Source organism: Solanum stenotomum, chromosome 3 (assembly GCF_019186545.1).
Source record: "Solanum stenotomum isolate F172 chromosome 3, ASM1918654v1, whole genome shotgun sequence".
Taxonomy (NCBI): Eukaryota; Viridiplantae; Streptophyta; class Magnoliopsida; order Solanales; family Solanaceae; genus Solanum; species Solanum stenotomum.
Window position 1 is genome coordinate 21,969,483 of NC_064284.1, and position 20,118 is coordinate 21,989,600.

A 20,118-nucleotide genomic window follows, 5' to 3' on the forward strand; every position below is an offset into this window, starting at 1 on the left:
ATAATAGAAAATAAATTTTCATCATTTTTTAATTTATAATCTGTTATTAACCTTTTATTGCGGTGACTATAATTTTTTTGAATTATGGAGAAATTGTCTTAAGATTTATTAACTTTAATCAAGTGTATAAAGTTTATAAGAAATACAAATGAAATATATAGGCAAATCGTATAATTGTTTCTTTAAATAAATAAGTTTAGATTCATGACTTTAATTTCGAAAATGAGCTTAAGGAGTAAAATTCATTAGCATATTAGAAATAATTAAAATTTTCATGAAAAAATATACAAAGTATGAAAATCATTTATAAATGTTAATACATTATACATATATAATTATAAAATTTGTGTATATAATTTATCGCTTGGATTCAATATTTCTTCAATTTGTTTTTAATAAAATATATCCAAATATTATCATTTTTAAAAATTTAAATACAAATCAAAACCAAAATCAAATAAAATTTGGTTTATTGAATCGATTTGAATCAATTTACATATGGATCAATTTTAAACAAAATTGCGATCATCTTGACGACGTGAACATTCATTTTAGGCCTTTTCTCTTTCCACGTGAATCTGAATGTATTTTTAAAAAATATGATTTATATTCCTTAAATTTTTAAAAACTAGTAAAAACACTTTCTTGACTAATATACTTGAAACATATGTATAGTTAAATCTGCTCTATAAGAATAATATCTTAAAATTGACAGTCACATAATTTCATCAATTAGATTTCATATACAAGCTACTACATATTGTTACAAATATTTTTTCACTTTATTTGACATTTTTGAAGTTCGAGCTGTATTTGATTATAGTTTTTACGAATAATATTAGGTTGTTTGAATGTACTTTTTTCTAGAAAAATATGAAAGATAATTTAAATACAATTATTTTTATAAAATAAAAAAAAAATAGGGTAAAAATTGAAAAAAGAAATATAGAGTAAAAGTGAAAAACAAGGTTGATTTTCCAAATTTCAAAAACAATTCTAAATTGTATTTCGAGTTTCCATAGCTAACAGCTGATTTTTAGATACAGTGGTAAAAAAAAATGAAAAAAATCTCATACCCAAACGGGTTCACCGTTCATGTCCATTTTATCCAATTTGCCAATAAGAGGAGTTGCTTGTAGCTTTAATATAATTGGTTGATGTGGGATTCACAATAAGAGATCAAGTTATTACTTAAGTTTCTTCTATGACTATCAATAATAACAATGAAATCGCATGAATGGGGTCTAGACAGACATAACAAGTACGCTATTGAAGATTAATTTGTTGGAAAAGATACCCATTTCATCACAACATTGGAATGACAACACTGGGGAATTTCCTACTATGCAAAAATTTAAGAAGCAAATAAAACTATTTAATCTTCTCCTATACCAATTTCCCCCACAATTCATTAGTAAGTTGTAAAATCAAAACAACCCCAAATCTCGTCCTATAATATCAACACTCCACATTAGCTTTTTGAGCCAAAGGAATAGCAGCAATTGCATTATCACCAGTTCCAGGCAACTTCCTGTTGGGCTTAGCCTCTTGCAACATAGATATTACATCCCTCATCGATGGCCTGTCAGCCGGGTTACGACTAGTACACAGCAATGCCACCCTCAGCAACAACATCATTTCCTCCCTAACTGAAAGACATGAAGCGCCAGCATTTTTATCCAACACATCATTTATGCCATTTTTAGTCTTGATCTTCGACTTAACCCAATCCACAATGCTATTTCCATCGCCAAATTCTGGTTCCACCGATCTTTTCCCTGATAAAATTTCAAGTAACACAACCCCGTAGCTGTAGATGTCACTCTTCTCATCAACTTGCAATGTGTATGCATATTCTGTATCAACAAACATATTTAGTACAATAACGATATAAAAAAAAAAAAAAAAGATAAGACTCTGTCTACTAGTGCCCAAAATGGTTGACTTTAAGCATTAAAGTGAAGGAATGTAGTACTAGTACTATTTTATATACTAATAAATCAAAGGGTTAATCACAGATAAGTAACTAAGACAAAATCTTGGTGGGTCCAAAGAATAACAAAAAGTGTAAAATAAAAGCTTAAAGGCTAATGGAGCTATTCACGCGCAACTAGTGCGCCATGCCCTCTTTAAGCACCACAAAATCATGGACAAAAACAAAGAGAATAAATATTTGCACCAATTGCCATAAAGAAGTATGAGAAAAGAAATACTTGATACCCTTTATTAAGAAAATTATATTACCTGTTTCACTACACTAATATTAGAATCTTCATAAGAATATTATTTTAACTTCCTAATAAAAGTTTCAACATTTAGATATTTATATCATATTGTGGCGCTCAAATTCAAAAAATGAATTAGTGCATCCAAGATCTGGTTATGATTAAAAGAAGATTCCACTAGTATGAAGCAGTTGAAGAATTTGACAATTGTGTGGGCAAAGAAGATTTAATGACGATAGTGGACGAAAAAAAAAAACAATATACATCATGCTTTCACTAAAAAAATGCATCATGCTATTGACAAGACACCACGTTTTAGCACGCAAGTGAACTCTTTTCGTCACCCTACAGAACGAACTAAACTGATCTGAACAAAATAATTTTGGATAGCAATAAGCCGCACAAGAAAAAAACTTGAACTCCAAAACAATCATGTAATTCCATCAAGCAAACAGACAAATATTCCTGCCATTAATAACTAAATTAAAGAACACGATAAAAAGTTGAATATTACGAATTACTTTCTTAAATTTCATGTCAAGTTGAAACGGAGGGAGTATTAACTTACCAGGTGCGATGTAGCCATAGGATCCAGCAATCACGGACATAGATTCATCACACTGAATCAACTTAGCAACACCAAAATCAGCCACTCTAGCCTCCAGATCACCATCCAGAAGAATATTACTAGGCTTAAGATCACGATGAACAATGACGGGATCACAATCATGATGAAGATAACAAATTCCATGAGCGACCCCACGTGCAATTTTGTACCTAGTAAGCCAATCAGCCACCAAATTAGCATCCTTATTCTTACCATGCAACAGATCATCCAGGCTACCATTAGGCATGTACTCATACAGCAACATGGTGCACTCGTTGTTGCTGCAACAGCCGAACAACCTCACGATGTTCCTGTGCCTCACATTGCCTAACACATCCACCTCAGCTAAAACGCCTCGCCTTTTCCTGATCGTTTCCTTCTGTTTTCCCCATAATTTCTTTACTGCTATGGTCTCTCCGCCTGGCATTTCCGCCTTGTACACTGTCCCTGTTGAACCCATTCCCAGGATCTTATCTGTCATTGTCAAACTCTCAAGTACATCATCCGCCGAGAAGTTTAACCTTTGAAATGCGGTTAATTTCCATGGCCCAACTTCTCTCTCTACTGAAAATCGCTGGCTGTATTTCGCGTGGAAACAGCGGCTACCAGCGATGAGGACGAATAAACCAATACCGAATGCTGCTGCCATGATCCAGACAATAGCGCCAGCTGTTTTTTTCGGCTGTGGCTTGATTTCCGCTGCTCCGGCTGCGAGTCCGTCAGTCCCGCAAGGCTTTTGAATGACTGTACCACAGAGGCCTTCGTTTCCGATGAAGGAAGAGGAATGTAGGCTGGAGAAAATTGAGCCTGAAGAAGGAACTGGACCAGTGAGCTGATTGTAGGATACGTTGAAGTTTTCTATGGTAGTGGAATTGGCGAAATTCGAAGGAATTGTTCCTGTGAGAAAATTGTGAGACAAATCAACCTCTGTTAAGGAAGGAATTGCAGAAATTTCCCAAGGAATGATTCCCGTCAGCGAATTTCGTCGAAAATTCATGCAAATGAGCTTCTCACAATGTTCTATATCCCATGGAATACTTCCTGTGAGATTGTTTCCTTCCAGTTCGATTCTGTAGAAAGCTTTACACCCTTTGAAATTGGGGATTTTCCCGACAAGCCCACTGTAACTAGCTGAAAAGATCTGTAGAGATGGTGAACTCCAGATACTCTCCGGTAATTCACTGTTGAATGAATTCTCCGATATGTTCAAATACGCCAATGTCGCGGCATTCCCTAAATCTTCTGGAATTGGACCAGTGAAATTGTTTTTGCTCAAGTCCCAGTAAGCTAAATTGGGCAAAATACCGAAGCCTAATGGTATTGACCCGTTGAGTCTGTTGTTTTGAATTCTAAACCTGAATAATGCAGTACAATTTGCCAAGGAAGAAGGGAGCTCACCAATAAACTGATTTGAAAACAGGATTAGTTTCACTAAGCTATTGCTGAGACAAAGATTTGGTGGAATGGGACCTGAGAGATAATTTGAAGAGACATCAAGTTTTTGTAGCTTTGCATTTGAACCCAACTTCTGTGGTAAAATCCCAGTGAGTGAGTTGTTCCATAGAGCCAATAATTCAAGATTAGGAAGCTCACCAATGCCTTGTGGGATTTCACCTGTTAAGTTATTGTTCATCAAATTCAAGACTGTAAGCTCCTTGAATCCTGAAAACCCTTGGGGGATTGTTCCGGAGAGATGGTTGTCAGACAAATCCAATGATTTCAAGGATGTCAGTCTGGCAAAAGACGATGGAATTGTACCATACAAATGGTTCTTGAAAAGAAGCAGAGTTTCAAGGTTTGTCAAGTTGCCTAGTCCAACAGGGAGATTACCAGAAAGATTGGCTAATGAGATATCAAGATAGTTCAACTTTGACAAAGAAGAAAATTCAGCAGGGACAACTCCAGTGAAATTCTGGTAACCAATTTCTACATGTTCAAGCTGTTTCAAGAAACCCAACTCAGGCAAAACAGGACCATTCAATAAATTTCCAGCCAAGTGCAAAAACTTCAGTTTTGCTAAGCCACCATAACTTTTTGGAATCACACCCTTGAAATAGTTTCCCCCAAAGTTAAGGTACTCAAGATTTGGGATTTGAGCAACTTCTTCAGGCAAAGGGCCTATGAAGTCATTACTATAAGCATTTAGGTATGTTAGAGACTTGAGCCTTAACACACCAGAGGGAAAAGTTGAATTAAACAAGTTGTGACTAATATCAAGTGTCTTGAGAAAAGGCAATTCAAAAATGACTGTTTGAAGAGGACCCTCCAAAGCATTTCCACTCAAATTCAAGTGATGAAGGTGTACCAGGTTTCTGATATCTTCTGGAATTGTACCAGAAAGATTGCGCTTCGATAGATCAAGAGAGGTGATTTGGTTAGTTTTCTTGTCACATTTGATACCAGACCAGGAACACCAAATGTGAGAACCCGGTCTAGCGAAGGCGAGGGTGGGATCCCAGTCATTGAAGGTATTGTGGTGATCATGCAAAGAAGATTTTAAAGTCAAAAGAGATATAAGTTGTAGAGGAAGATTGGTAATGGAGAAAACAAGTGAAATTCTTGTTAGGAAGAATAAAACTGCAGTAAGAAAGAAAGGAAACAAGTGTCTCATGGTGATGTTGTTTATGGTGGAAATGGTTGAGAAATGGGGTATGTAAAGAGAGGTAAATTTGAGAGAAAAATGCTTTTTAGGAGTGCTGGAAAAATAGAGTGTGTTTCATGATGATTTTAGTGGGTTAAGTTTGGTGTGAAGAGAGAGACAAAAGAAAGGAAAGTAAATTTGAAAAAGAATTATACTTCTTCTTGTTATTTAGTAGTTTCTAACTCCAATACTTGTACTCACACATTTCATCACTCACTATTTCTTGATAATGATAAATATCATGTCTTGCTCTGTTTTCTTTTGCTTTAATTTCTTTGTTTGTCTCTCTTTTTTTTCTCAGTATTTTCATACTTTTTCTGCTCTCTTAGAAATACTTTTTGGTTTTCTTAGATTTCATTCCTCTTTTCTTTTTTAATATATTTTCCCCACCACTTTTGCATCATTCCTTGTACCTTTATCTTTAGCCAACCAAAAATAAATTGAATTTGAGTAGTACTCCTTTCAAAATAATAACTCGTTTGGATTGACTTATTGCTTTTCACTTATAAGTCGTTATAAGTTAAAATTTCTGACTTATGACTTTTGAGTTATTTGTGTCTTTTTATCTTAAAATTGAGTGCTTATAAGGACTTTTTAATTTACCCAAACACTCTAAAAGTACTTAAAACACTTGGATAAGTCAATTCAAACAAACTCTAATAGCCTGTTTGGATTGACTTAAAAAAGTACTTACTCCGTTTAAAAAAGAATGACCTCATTTCCTTTTTAGTCAATTTAAAAAAGAATGACCTCTTTCTTTTTCTCGTAACATTTTAATTTCAGTTTTCCACAAGGCATGTTTAAGGCCACAAGATTAAAGGACAATTTTGTACATTTGACATAACTTTAATTTATGACCACAAGATTCAAAAGTCTTTTTTTTTTCTTAAACTTCATGTCAAGTCAAACTATGTCATTCTTTTTTAAACGGATGAAGTAGTTTTTAAGTCAAAAATAAAAAGTTAAACTGAAATGACTTTTAAGTCAAAAAATAAAAAGTAAAAAGAGACCTACTTTTGATTTTTGACTTATTTTAAGTATTTGTGACTTTGTCAAAACACTTCCTAACTTATTTTAAGTCATTTTTGACTTATTTTAAGTTAATTTTTATATTTGTCAAACACTTTCAGAATTCAAAAACTAGTAGGTTTGACCAACTTAAGTTAATCCAAACACCCTCTAAGTGATATTACTGTAATCAAGAACTATTAATTAACTTTTTTTTTATTAGAAATAATTGAAAAAACTATTTTTATATTTTCCAAGAATGAATATACATTTAAATTAAAAATACCACTTATTTTGTAATGAATTGACAGAATATTATAAGGGCAGGATCCAAGAAAGTTTAATTTCGATTTTCCCACTTCCCCACATTATTCCTTTAATCTTATTTGCTCCCCCTTTTTATCCCTATTGGCAATTCTTGTTCCTTTAATTTTATTTCCACTTTGAACTAGCAGATGAAAGCACCTTGTGACATTGGGCCATGCTAGAAGGACCACATATATTTATCTTTAACTGAAAAAAAACCTTCAAAATGTTAATTTAATCATCAGGTGGCTCTAATATTAACTTGATTAATGATGATTACTAATCAATTAATTATCTTTCCATGTGGTCATAAGTATATATTACAAACAAATCTATAATGTTCCATTATTGAATTAATACTACTTTATAATATAATCTATTAGATAAGATTTTAATCTATTATCCACTACTCTCCTCTTAAAGGCAAAGCAAAGAAGGAAAAACAAAAAGAGGAAAAGTGAGAAACCTACAAAATAAAAATAAAAATAAAAATAAAAATAAAAAATGCATTACTCCAATGTGAACAAGTATGGCCTTTTCAAAGATAGTACATTGGGATTCATTAAATATAGATGACTGTTTTTAACATTTAATATTGGTACTTTCAAGTGAGAAATTTTTATTGTACCGAGGTTGAAATTCTAAGTATATGTACAAAATACTGTAAAGATTATCCCTCCATTATAAAAAATATCAAATTATATGAATTTTGACTAATGTTTAAAAAGTCATAATACTATATTTTAAATTATTGGTCAAACACAATGCAATTTGATTCTCAATTAATATTCTCTTCATCTCATATTCTATTAGTATTTGTTTACAAAATCAAAATAGGTAAAAAAAAAATCTATTTTAACTTTAAAAATAATTCTTATAGAAGTATTAAATATTATAAGTTTACATTAAATTTTGGATTAAAACCTTAAATTCAAAATTCGTTGACTTTTAAGGTTTGTAATATGAATTTTTATCCAATAAAATTCAATGTCTACGACTATCTGAAAAGTAAACTCATTATAAATATTAACGGGGTTACATGAAATAAGAGATAATTTATCTCCCAGGTTCTAAATATTCTTATTATTAATTATAGTTATTTTTAACACATTTTTAAAATATGAGTTTATTATATTCAAAAAATGATATAGTAAATTATTTATTATTATTATTATTATTATTATTATTATTTAAGAGGTATTTCATATTATATAAATATAAACAAATAAAGAGACGAATCGGAGGAACTGGATGCATTAAATTCCAGCTATTTTACATCAACATTTTTTTTTTTACTTTTGTAAACACTTAAAATGATGGGAACTATCATTAATGTTTTGTAAGGTGTATTCGATTTGATAAAGAATAAAACTTAAATCAACATAATGATTCTCATTTCTCAGTGTTTTCCCTCTACCATACTACGAAATGTACTTTTGATGATATATAACTTAATTAGTATCTTTTGTCACCTACCATTCTACTTTACCTTTACTCATAGTATTTGATCATCTTTTTGCCCACCAATTGTTAAGGTATACTTATCAACTTAAAGGGAAAGGGATAAAATTTACGTGTAACTCTAGTCTATTGAAATCTACTTATAAAAAAACTTGTTTCACAGGCTCTGCCCTTTGAGTGAACATTCTGTGGTGAGCACTTTGTGCGTATTAGTTAAATGTCTTACTGTGTATTAAACTGCAAACGATATAGAGAATGAAAATCTCACTACACAAGTCATATGCGATAGACTCGATTAAGAAGATATTGAGGGGAAATCAATTCTGAATTTGTTAAAATGGATAATAATACTTTTAGCACCTCGATCGGTTATAAGTAAATTTTGATTTTGATTTTGATTCTAGTACATAATATTTTTATCAAGTATATTCAATTTTTAATAAGTTGAAATGTGTTTATTCCCTTTATAAAGAAAGTATGTTATATTTGATTTATTTTAAAACTATATTACTATCCACTTCTTGAACTAAATATAAAATAACAATGTAAACTTAACATACTACATGAATACTTAAGTAGTTGAATGACTAATAATTAGAATAAATATATGAAATATCCACAAGTAAATAAATCAAAAATGCACATTTTGATTAATTAAATATGCTTATTAAAATATTATAAAAACAAAAATCAAAATTTATCAATAATCAATTATCTAGTTTTTATCGGAGAGAGAATTTTGGCATAAATAATTATTTTCTACATTTTTTAAAACAATTCAATCTTTGATACCTCTATTTGAAAATTTCATTAATTCAAATTCATACCGAAAATTTTCACATGAAAGAGAAAGCGATACATATCAAAAAGATAATTTATAATTGATTTAACAGAATAATTGTGATAAAGTCATAGATTGTAACAAACACAAATTGTCTTATTCATATTCATGATAGTGAATAAGCAAGAGAAGCAAGTGACAACATGCGATCTTCATGACATTGGAATTAAAGTTAAGTGTGGTATTATGTATGTGACAAAGTGTAACAAACAAACAAACAAACATAATTCACAAAGAAAACGGTTACTAGCTAGCACACCAATTGACACTTCTTAGCGTACAAACAAAAACCAAAAGAATTAAAGTTCGAATAATAAAATGAAAAAAGAGACGATGGTTGATGGTTCCGTACTAGAAAATGCCTATGAGGAGCAATGTTGTCGTCACTCTACATTTGTTCCAAATTGAATACAATTATTTCGAGTCGCAAAAAATATACGAGTCTTTGTTCGTACAAACCCAATATATATTTTCTTGTTCAATTTATAAAATATATATGAAACTTGGTTTTAATAGTTTTCACAATTTGTATTTATGATAAAATATAATATAAAAAATTCAAGTTGCATGTCCGAATAAAAACTTCATATCAATATAATTTTATAGAGAAAATGGTCTAAACCCGCCCCCGCCCCCCCAATCTATACCTGAAATCCCAACTACACACTCTAATTTCACGGGTGTCCTATTACCCCCTAACATTTTAAAAGTGAAATATATACCCTTTAAAAAGTCATACCCAAATTTATGTTAAGGAGTGAGATACACTCGCCTGCCACATCATATATAATTATTTTTTTAGTAAAAATGTTATTATTCTTTGTCTTTATTTTATATTTTTCTTTTATATTTTCCTTTCTCTTTTATTTTTTAATCCTCTTTTGACTTTTCTTTGACACCAACTTTTTCTCCATTGATATGAAACCTAGAATCGAGCATCGGAAATTTTTTCAGCTCCTCCATTGCTTCTCTCTCAAAAGACAAAAAGAGGAAGAAACGATGAGCAGATCAGGTCAGCCTCCAGATCTCAAAAAGTATATGGACAAGCAGCTTCAAATCAAGTTGAATGCCAGCCGCCAAGTTGTGGGGACTCTTCGTGGGTTCGATCAGTTCATGAATTTGGTTATCGACAATACTGTTGAGGTCAATGGAAACAATAAGAATGAGATTGGCATGGTGGTAATTCGGGGTAATAGCGTGATGACAATTGAAGCTAGCTCTGGAACCAGTTGCAATGAAAAATCATCGATATCTCTGTTCAGAAAAAAAATAAAATTAGATGACAACATTGATAAGTTCGTGTGGTCAATTAGTTTTCGAAAAGTAGATGGCATATTGGAGTTGAATATGATTGCAAATTCAAAGTGAATTCGTGATTTGAAGTATAAAAAATTATTTTTTCTATTTTTAATCTCGTTGTTATAATCACTGTCTACGAAAATTATTTTTTAGTGTTTAGAAATTAATCTATCCGTCTCACTTTTAAATATTTCTTAATTTACTATTACTCAAAATTCAATAACAACACGTACTATGATAGATCTGAAAAAAAAGATGGTGAAAATAGCGACATGACAACAACAAACTTAGTATGTGAGAATGAAAAATTGAAGTTTATGATTAAAAGAAGGAGAGCCAATTTCTTCTGAAAAAAAGAGGAAAAAGATACGATTAGTAATAGCTGAATAATGAAATAAATTTATGACATTTTTCGGAGAAGTGTTGAAGAGAAAAAGAAAGAAGACAAAAAAAAATTAAAAAGAAAAGATAACATAATTTTAAAAAAAAAATTAGAAACTTAATATGAAAAGGGAAAATTACTTGCAAAGTTAAAGTTTTAATAAAAAAAAAAGTGTCTTCTCATTCTCTTTGAGAAAGTGAATATACTTTCTTTGCCACCTCAGCATATAGGGTGACATTAATTCCATTTTAAAATAGTTCAAGGTGGGTAATAGGGTCCTCGAAAAGTATAATAAGTGTGTAGTTGGGAATCCGGCTATAGATTGGAGAGGCTTTTGGCTATTTTCTCTAATTCTATATCATGATTTTATATCGCATAGTCAAACAAGTCCTTAATAATGAAGTAACTTTTTAGAAATTTTACAATATTTATGCAGTAAGTGATCAAATATTGTTTACACTTAATTTCAAAAAGAATTAATTTTAATGGAAAAATGAGAAAGTTTTAATTTATTTTATCTTGATTTTGTAAATTGACAAGTACTTCATCTTCTCACTTTTACTTGTCCAATTTGAATTTGCACATTTTGTGAGAAAGAATAAAAAGTAGATATGAGTGTTTTACCATAATTTTCATATTAATTTATATTTATTTTAAGATCTTGAAAAATAATTTGAGCAATAAATAATTAAATCAAGAGTAAAACATGAAAAGTGAGAAGTATAGAGAACCAAGCAAGGGTTTTGACTAATCTTTGTACAATTTCAAGATACAACTCTAATAAAGATTTGCATCTTTTGATGTTATAAATGCTATTCATGGTCTCAAAAGATGAATTATTGTAGAAATACCAGTAGGGGAAATGAAAAAATTAAATGTCCATTGATTCTTGGTAACCCAATGGATTTCTCATACATAGAGAAAAATCTAACATTCAAATTTAAGTCCAACCTCGTCCAGTGTTTCTAATTAATTCCTTTATAGGGTAGTGATGCTTTTTGCTTCAAATTATTTATAATTTTTAAAAATTTAAAATAAAATAATTTTTATTTTATTTTATTTTTAATAGTAATCATTTTAAAGACCACAAACATCTCAATAGAGTTACCGAGTAAGTATTTAATGAAGAGTACATAACAAGAATTGGAATTTAGCTTGCATATAGCAATTTGTGTATTTTCTTATTTCAAATCTGAAATGCATATATATCTCGTAAAATACAGTCATATATATGGTGATTGAGATAACCTCTGATGATAACACAAGTGTCCTATAATAAAAATAAAATACTATGAATACACGATATTTTGTTTCATTATGAAATCAATTGTTACTATATTTTACACGAATATTTTTATCATATTTAATAATTCTCCCTATAGTTTAAAATAATTATATATTGTCTTCAATAATTAATAATTTTATGTCATATTTTAGGTTAGTTACACCTAGATGCATATGTTTTTGCTATCTAATGCACTGAAACAGGGAGAGACGAGATAGTCTATGTATCCCACACTAGATATATGTATCTGTGATATCAGATACATTTTGAAATTCATATACATAGGAAGAGAGGGGAGAGAGGGGGAGAGAGATACATACGAATCCACTTGAATACAATGTATTTAGAACAAATTGCACCTAATTTTGATTTCATATATTTGAGATACATATTTTTGAATGCATCAGATACTTGTGTCCAAAGTCCAAAATGTGATAAAGTTCGTAATAGGGCGCTCTGGTGGGATCTTCAGAGACAAAAAAAGATTGCAGTCAGTTTGATAATGATCAAGTGACATTGCTTCTTCGACAATTAAAAACTTGTATGAAGAAAAGTAATTTATTCCAAAACTAATGGAATCTATATTGTTTTCCAATTTCCAAAAACTCTCATATAAAAAATTAATTTACTCTTAAGCTAGTGATATTTATGTTTTTTTATTATCTTATAAATACACAAATTATAATTATGTTTCATTATGTAAAAATTTTGAAAATTTCGTAAGGAGCAAATTACATCATATTCCTATTTTTTTCAATTTACAAAAATCCCTCAAAATTGCTATCATCCGGATACACTCCATTTTTCTGGACACATCACATTTGATACATTATACAATTAGTTTATTGCGATTATAAAGGAAATTAAATATAAAATCAAATGTTAGGTCTCTAAATCATGCAAATCAAATTGATGTCAATCTCTCCCTAATAACAGCTTCAAACAATTCAAATTTCAAATTTTCTTCTCCCAAATCTCTCCCAAATCGTAACAGATTGAAAAAAAAGTTGACAATTTTATATAGTTATGTATCATATAAAAAAAATTATGAATATGATATACACTGATTTATTTATAAAACAGTTTTGCAGATACTTAACAACATGTGATGCATCACAACATCTGATACATAACTATGTTATGTGTCATATACATAACTATGAATGTAATACAAATTGATTTTGTTATAAAACATTAGTGTTTATATATCAACATGAATATTTGATAATGTCTACATATACATAGCTTTGTACTAGTAGAATAAGGCTGAGTGTATGTATCACTAATAAAAGATAATGAAATTTGTAATAGTCATGTATCCAATACATAACTATGAACATGATACATACTAATTTGTGTTTCAATAAATTAGAGTTATGTATCAAAACTAATATCTAAAAACGATATATTGTACATGATAAAATTGTAATATATCATAAAGGTGAAACGAACGAATTATACATTAATTTAAGAATCAAAATAACCTGGATACATTAAAAGATTTGTTGAAAGCAATTACAAAAAAAGCCAACAATTTGATCTGCTAAAAGCAAAAGAAAAAATATATATAAAGAAATCCTTCACACTTTAATTTCTCCTTTGCTCTATATCAACTATTGTAGCTTTTTTTACTCTCAACAGTGGCGTCACCCATGAATCTTGACCCGAAGCCCTTATCGGAGCCACCAACAACTTTTAATAAAGACATAATACATAAACATGACCCTTAACTTGGAGTCAACTTGCAACTATGATCTTTAACTTTGAGTGTGCACAAGTAGGTACTTAAACTTGTATAAAATTGAACTAATAGACACATTCATCCCTCATGGCACCCTAAATGGCAATTTTGTGTCCTATGTGAAGTCCTACGTGTATTATGCCATGTAGGATACGTGTGTCTACTTGTTCAATTTTACACAAGTTTAAGTGTCTACTTGTGCACACTCAAAGTTCGAGGGCATAGTTGTCTGTTGAAGCCAAGTTAAAGGTCATGCTTATGTATTATGCCTTTAATAAAATTGTAATGTATCATAACGTTGAAACGAATGCATTATACATTAATTTAAGAAACAAAACAACTAGATACATTAAAAAACTAACTCATATGTATCAGAAAAAGATGAACAACAAATAATAATAATAATAATAATAATAATAATAATAATAAAAGTCAACAATCTGATCTACTGGAAGCAAAAAAAAAAAGATGACTAAATCCTTCCACGCCTTTTCTTTTGCTCTGTATTAATTTTTGTAGTTTTTTTTCACTTTCAACTATGGCGTCACCCATGAATCTCGACCCAAAGCACTTATCGGAGCCACCAAGAACTCGACTTTTTCCCCTTTTTTTGGGCATTTTTTCCACAATAGATTTTGAAGTCAAAGATGAATCCTTCTTCGACTAAATTTGCAAATGAAAAAGTTAAGAAATTAAAAAAATAATAAACGATACTTGATGAAGTGGAAGGAAAAATGGATGAAGAAGAGTTACCCCTTATCATAAATAGAAAAGAGAAAAGATTTGAAATTCAAAAAAGAGTGATGGAGATAATTGGTGATATCATTACGTGATTTTAGGAGTGAAAAAAGAAAAAAAAAATCTTGGGTAATAGTTTGAGTATTAACTAGGCATAAGTATTAGGGATGATAATGGTATTACACGCCTAAAATCACGCAATGATATCATCAATTATCTCCGTCACTCTTTTTTGAATTTCAAATTTTGGATAATAGTTTACAGTGATGTATCCAAAAAAAAAAGAAAAATTGTCGAAAAAAGAAATTTTTGCAATTTTTTAAAATGGTCAAAAATAATTAAAAAAATATGGCAAAAAAGGATCGTAGATAAGTAATTTTTCCTTTTCATTATTAGGAAAGGAACTACTCCATCACTATATATGCCAATTTTGTATTTATTTATTTTTTTTAAAAAAGGTTGAAGCCAAGTTAGTGAGGAATAGGTGGGCCAGAATGAAGTGGGCCCTAGAAGGAGGGGAATTTGTTTGTCTCCCTCATACCCATCAGGCCCATATTAGCTTTTGGAAATAATTTCTATGTTGTTCCCTTAATAGTAGGTGCCTCATCACGCGTCACTCGCGTGACTGCCAAGTCCCCACTATGCATCATGTGTCGGTTCGATTTTATGTATTATTTATTTAATTTATTAATTTTTTGATTTATAATTATGTTAAATCAAAAATTAAACTAATAAAATAGAGTACTATATGAAAAGTATCATAATCTGCAATTTATCCATATCAAGTTGATGATAAAATACATCTTAAAATATTGGTCAAAATTCATATCAGTTGATTTAAAAAAAATTTGTGACAAGTAAAAAAGAATAGAGAAGGTAAGTACTAAATACTCATGATATATTATCACCCTCTTAAACTTGTTAGAATATTCTATTTGTAAACTTGAACTAAACTTTGTTGTAATTGAACACAACAACTCCTAATAAAGTGTTTCAACTAGACACTTTCGAATAAAGTGTTCGGAAAAGTGTTGTCAATACAATTAAAACAATATGAATTTGTTTTATGTGCTCTTATTCATCATTAGCTTAGGTAGTTAAGTTAGTTCATAAAATATGTCGTTTTCTTTGATTATATACATACACCTCAATAAGTTATATAAGATTGATGCTTATCATTAAAGAATATGATATATTTTATGTGATTAACTTAATTATTTAATAGATGGATGAAAATACACGGAAAAGTTTGTTCAAAATTTAAAGCAAAAGTGTCTATTTCGATTACTTATTAGGAGTTGGAATGTTCAATTGAAACAAAATTTAGTTTGAATTCCTAAACAAAATATCCTTACAAGTTTAATAATGTAGCTAGCTATATATTAAGTCTTGAATAAAGTTAGAGAGTAAAATTTTCAAATGATCAATGGAGCAAAAGTTATTTTATTTGTTTTGTCTCAATTAAATCACTTAATTTATTGGTTAGCCTATCTCAAAGATTATTATTTCCGCATTTGTGAATTAAAATTCATCGAAAATCTTGGTTGGCATTGTTAGTTTAAAATTTCTATTTCATACACCATCTAGTAGTCATGTAGGCATTTTTTTAATAATAAAACTTAAAATGGAAATATGAAAATCCATTGAAATCTTAGTTCATATTTCGGTAATATCTAATTTTCTAAAGCGTGATATTACAAATTAAGCGATTTTATTGATATAAAATTAGAAAAAATGACTGTGCTTCATAATTTTCTTATCTTGAATGACATTTGAAAATTCACTCTAAAATCAGAATACATCAATTAGTAACTTATTTACGTATTTGAATTAAAGTATTGAGATTAACAATAAACAATTTATTTATTTGATAAAAGAATATTGATAAACTTTTCTTCTTCTAATATAAAAAAGAACTCTTTTATTTTTGATAAAAAATTATAAATTTTAAAGTATCCTTCTAAAGAAAAGGAGAAACGACATATACCTATACATAGTGAACAGAAAGTTAGGAATTTTATTTTGGAAACAATACTTTAAAGAATTAAAAAAAATATCAAATTTGAAGTGTTTTATAAAGTGAAAACTTATAAGCTAAGAATGATCAACTATGATTTTAAGTTGATTTTGTCTTATAAGCATAGTTTTAGTGTTTGCTATACACGTGGATAAACTAAAAGAGTACTTATAAGCAATTTATTTTTGTGTTTTACCAACATAAATCATAAACAATTTTTGGTGTTTATCAAACAAAAGGAACTGAGCCTTTATCTTCAAAAAGTAGTATAAGGGTGGCATTGTCTCTTTTTATGAGAGAGCACTTCTAATCTCATGGTAAATTCAAAAAACATACTTTCGTTTCAAACTATTTATCGCATTTCTTTTTTACATGTTTTTTCTAAAAAAAATATTAACTAAGACAAATTTTGATTATTTTAATCTTATTTGTTATACAGTACTTGAGATATAATCACTCTATATTGAATTCTACTATATGTTATCAACCTATAATTAAGATTCTTGGAGCTTTCAAGAACAATTAACATTAAAGATAAAATACGGGAAAAAACAATCAATTTATCTCAAATTTCTAACATAATAATTAATTTTAAATAATTAACTTTTAAACGATAAATAATTTGAAACGGAGAAAAAATAAATACAAAGGGATATAATATTCGTAGTGTAAAAGGAAAGATTGAGCATGACCAAACAACAAATCCTTCCAAAAAAACATTCATCATTGACATGTCAGATAGAGTGCTCGTTAAATAGTAGTGGTACTATACTATATATGTGTACCAGGCTAATTCAATTGCAAATGTACTTTCAACTATTTTCATGGGTTGGTTTAAAATTTCGATTTAATATGATCACAAAAATAAAAACGAAGAAAGTAATGAATAATATTATATTTTAAAAATATGATTGAGATGGAGTTAATATCACATATGGTCATCTAAGTATTGAGAAGATCCACTAGAGTTAATTTTAAATTTTTCTTTCCTATATGATCATTCAACTATTGAAAAGATTTCATTAAAGTCACTTTTAAATTTTTCCAATTCTTATATCTTAAAAAAAAGTAGCGTCTCTTTATCTCAATAAATTTCTTAGTTAACATGCCACATCATATTAATTTCTTATATTTGATGTCATGTATGCGATAAAACCTAGACTAATTTTGAATACAAAAATACTCGTTTAGTTTTAACTATATGTCTGTCTAAGGTTTAAACATTTAAAATTGAAGTCTTATTGTCGTAGCGAGAATGATTTTAATTTTGGTGCAATTATTCATTAATTTAAGTATAGATTTTTTTTATTCTTTTTTTTGTAAATTTTGAATGTGAATTTATATTCCTACAAATTAAATAATTAATCCATTATCAAATGTTTGAATAAAGCATATTACAAATAAAATTATACAGTATATTTTTTGAAGTAAATAATTACTTGACATAAGTCCTTAAACTTCATACAACAGTGTCACTAGTATTTTTTTTCCTTGTTGAAATCTTTGGTTGGTATGCTTAAAATTAAATAGCTCAATTTCATTTTTTTATTGTGTATATAAAATTCACATATAGATTTTGTACTGCATAACATAAAAATAAGAAATTGATCTAACATGACATGTCAACCAAGAAATCACATAAGAAAAAGAGGTTTGAATTATGAATATTACTTCCAACGCCATAAAGCTACTATGAAATGATCTTATTAAGAAGAAAAAATAAATTATAAGTGACTTAAATAAAATCTTATTAATATTCAAATGATGGAAGAAAATTCAAAAATAACTTGAGTAAAAATTTCGGTGAAAGGTAACTATTTGATCATGGCGATAGTTTCATTGTTGTAGGCCGTGGCGGAGCCACCTTATAGTCAGGGGTTCATTCAAACTCCCTTTGGCAGAAAATTATATTATTTATACATGATTAAAATAAATTTTTAGATATACATAGTAGATATCGAACCCTCTTCGGCTACCTTATGTGTCTATTTCTTCAAATTTCGAACCACCTAATTGAAAATCCTAACTCCGTCACCGATGGTAAGAGGGCCCCAATATCAATTAGGTGCATGTGTGGCGTGGTGGCACAGTGGCCTAGGCTACCAGCAAAGGAGTTTTGAGTTTCTGTATCTAAAAGAATGCATGCTGATGTTGATGTTGATGTAGTGATGGGGGTACAAAATTACAAGTGCTCAACCACATTCTATTCAGTGAACATTCTTCATTATTTGATGTAGCTATATCTCTTTTTTTCCTTCTTGGGAAATACTTTTCTTTTTTTTTTCAAATTTTGGAGGGAGGGAAGGAGGGGGGAAAATAAACCTATTTCCATTTTAGTGTAAGCAAGACTTTTTGTTTGAAAATACCCGTGTAGTGTAAATTGGGTTATTTGTCCTCAATTATGAAAGTATTAATTATGGAGAGATTATTATGAGAAAATTTTTGTAAGTACTCGTAGATATTGAAACTTTATAAAACTCTAAAAAATGTGATTAAACAATTACAAGATGTATTCGATTCTATTTAAGATTTTTGTAGATTACTCTATCATAAATCCTAGTGTATGCGGTATGCCTATATAAAGGGTATTATATTTCTTTAAAGAGATTCGGTAAACTCTTGGGATATTCATAAAGAAATCAAAATATGTATGATAATCAAATACTTCAAAAAAAAAATCCATAAATCTTTTCATGGAGATCAAGTCCAAATCATACTAATTTGAGAAATATGTAACTAACAACCCTGGAATTACAGAAAAATCTTAGAAGAGAAAAATCAAGGAAATAAACAGATTTATACCCACAATGTTTATCAATAAAATTATGTTTCTTCATAATTTTATTGTCTATAGTATTATTTTATGCAGATTTATTGGTTATTCCATCTTTGATTATGTATAAAATAATATATGAATTCCTCCTAACTTGTACTTGTATAATTATATGTGTGAATTTCTATGTTGTAAATTAAATATCATATTAATTTTATACATGAATAACTTAACTATCAAACGTGATATTATTGAGAGTGTGAGTTTCCGAACTATCACTTAATGGTTAGGAAAATACAATTCGACTAATTTTGTATGGTGTTGTACTACACTCTCTTTTGTTAAAAGTTCTACCACAGACAAAATTGTCACTGTATAAATTGATTTATTCTCCACCAAGACATCTGACATCTTCATCTCCACCTTCTTAGCCGTGGTCTCGTCTCAGCCATGTCGTCAATAACTCCGACTTGAAAGGAGAGAGTTTTGAGTTTTAAAGAAATCAATTGAGAAATTTTATATATAAAAGATTAATATGACTTGTTATATATGTCAGGTGGAGGAAGACTTAATGATCAAACACGTCTAAAAGTATTTGTAGACAAACATTTAGTCTAGTCAATGCTTAGATGTGTTTCATAATAATTATTTGGTGATAGTTCCTTCATTTAACTTCTGTGCAAAAATAGGCGGAAACTATCAAAAAATAATAATAATTTTTTAAAATAAAAAACCCGACCAAGTCCTCAAGGTTTTTTTAAACGAAAACCGAGGGGCTCGTCAATTTTTTAAGT

At 29.3% G+C, this 20,118-nt stretch overlaps 1 protein-coding gene across 1 annotated transcript; it reads right to left on the minus strand.

Annotated features, from left to right (window-relative positions):
* Positions 1-1,366: 1,366 nt before the first annotated feature.
* LOC125859620 (leucine-rich repeat receptor-like protein kinase TDR) lies at positions 1,367-5,622 on the minus strand. The gene is made up of 2 exons (XM_049539403.1): positions 2,794-5,622; positions 1,367-1,856 (listed from the first exon to the last, which is right to left on the minus strand). Exons 1-2 carry the CDS (start codon positions 5,441-5,443, stop codon positions 1,459-1,461), a joined length of 3,048 nt encoding a protein of 1,015 aa, XP_049395360.1. The 5' UTR covers positions 5,444-5,622; the 3' UTR covers positions 1,367-1,458.
* Between the last annotated feature and the right edge of the window lie 14,496 nt (positions 5,623-20,118).

What these genes read in the sequence shown, in the direction of transcription:
- LOC125859620 (XM_049539403.1), bottom strand. Translation starts at nt 5,443, where the DNA reads ATGAGACACTTGTTTCCTTTCTTTCTTACTGCAGTTTTATTCTTCCTA. An exon ending in CTATGGCTACATCGCACCTG is followed by an intron (nt 1,857 to 2,793) that starts GTAAGTTAATAC and finishes TTGTTGATACAG; the next exon opens with AATATGCATACACATTGCAA.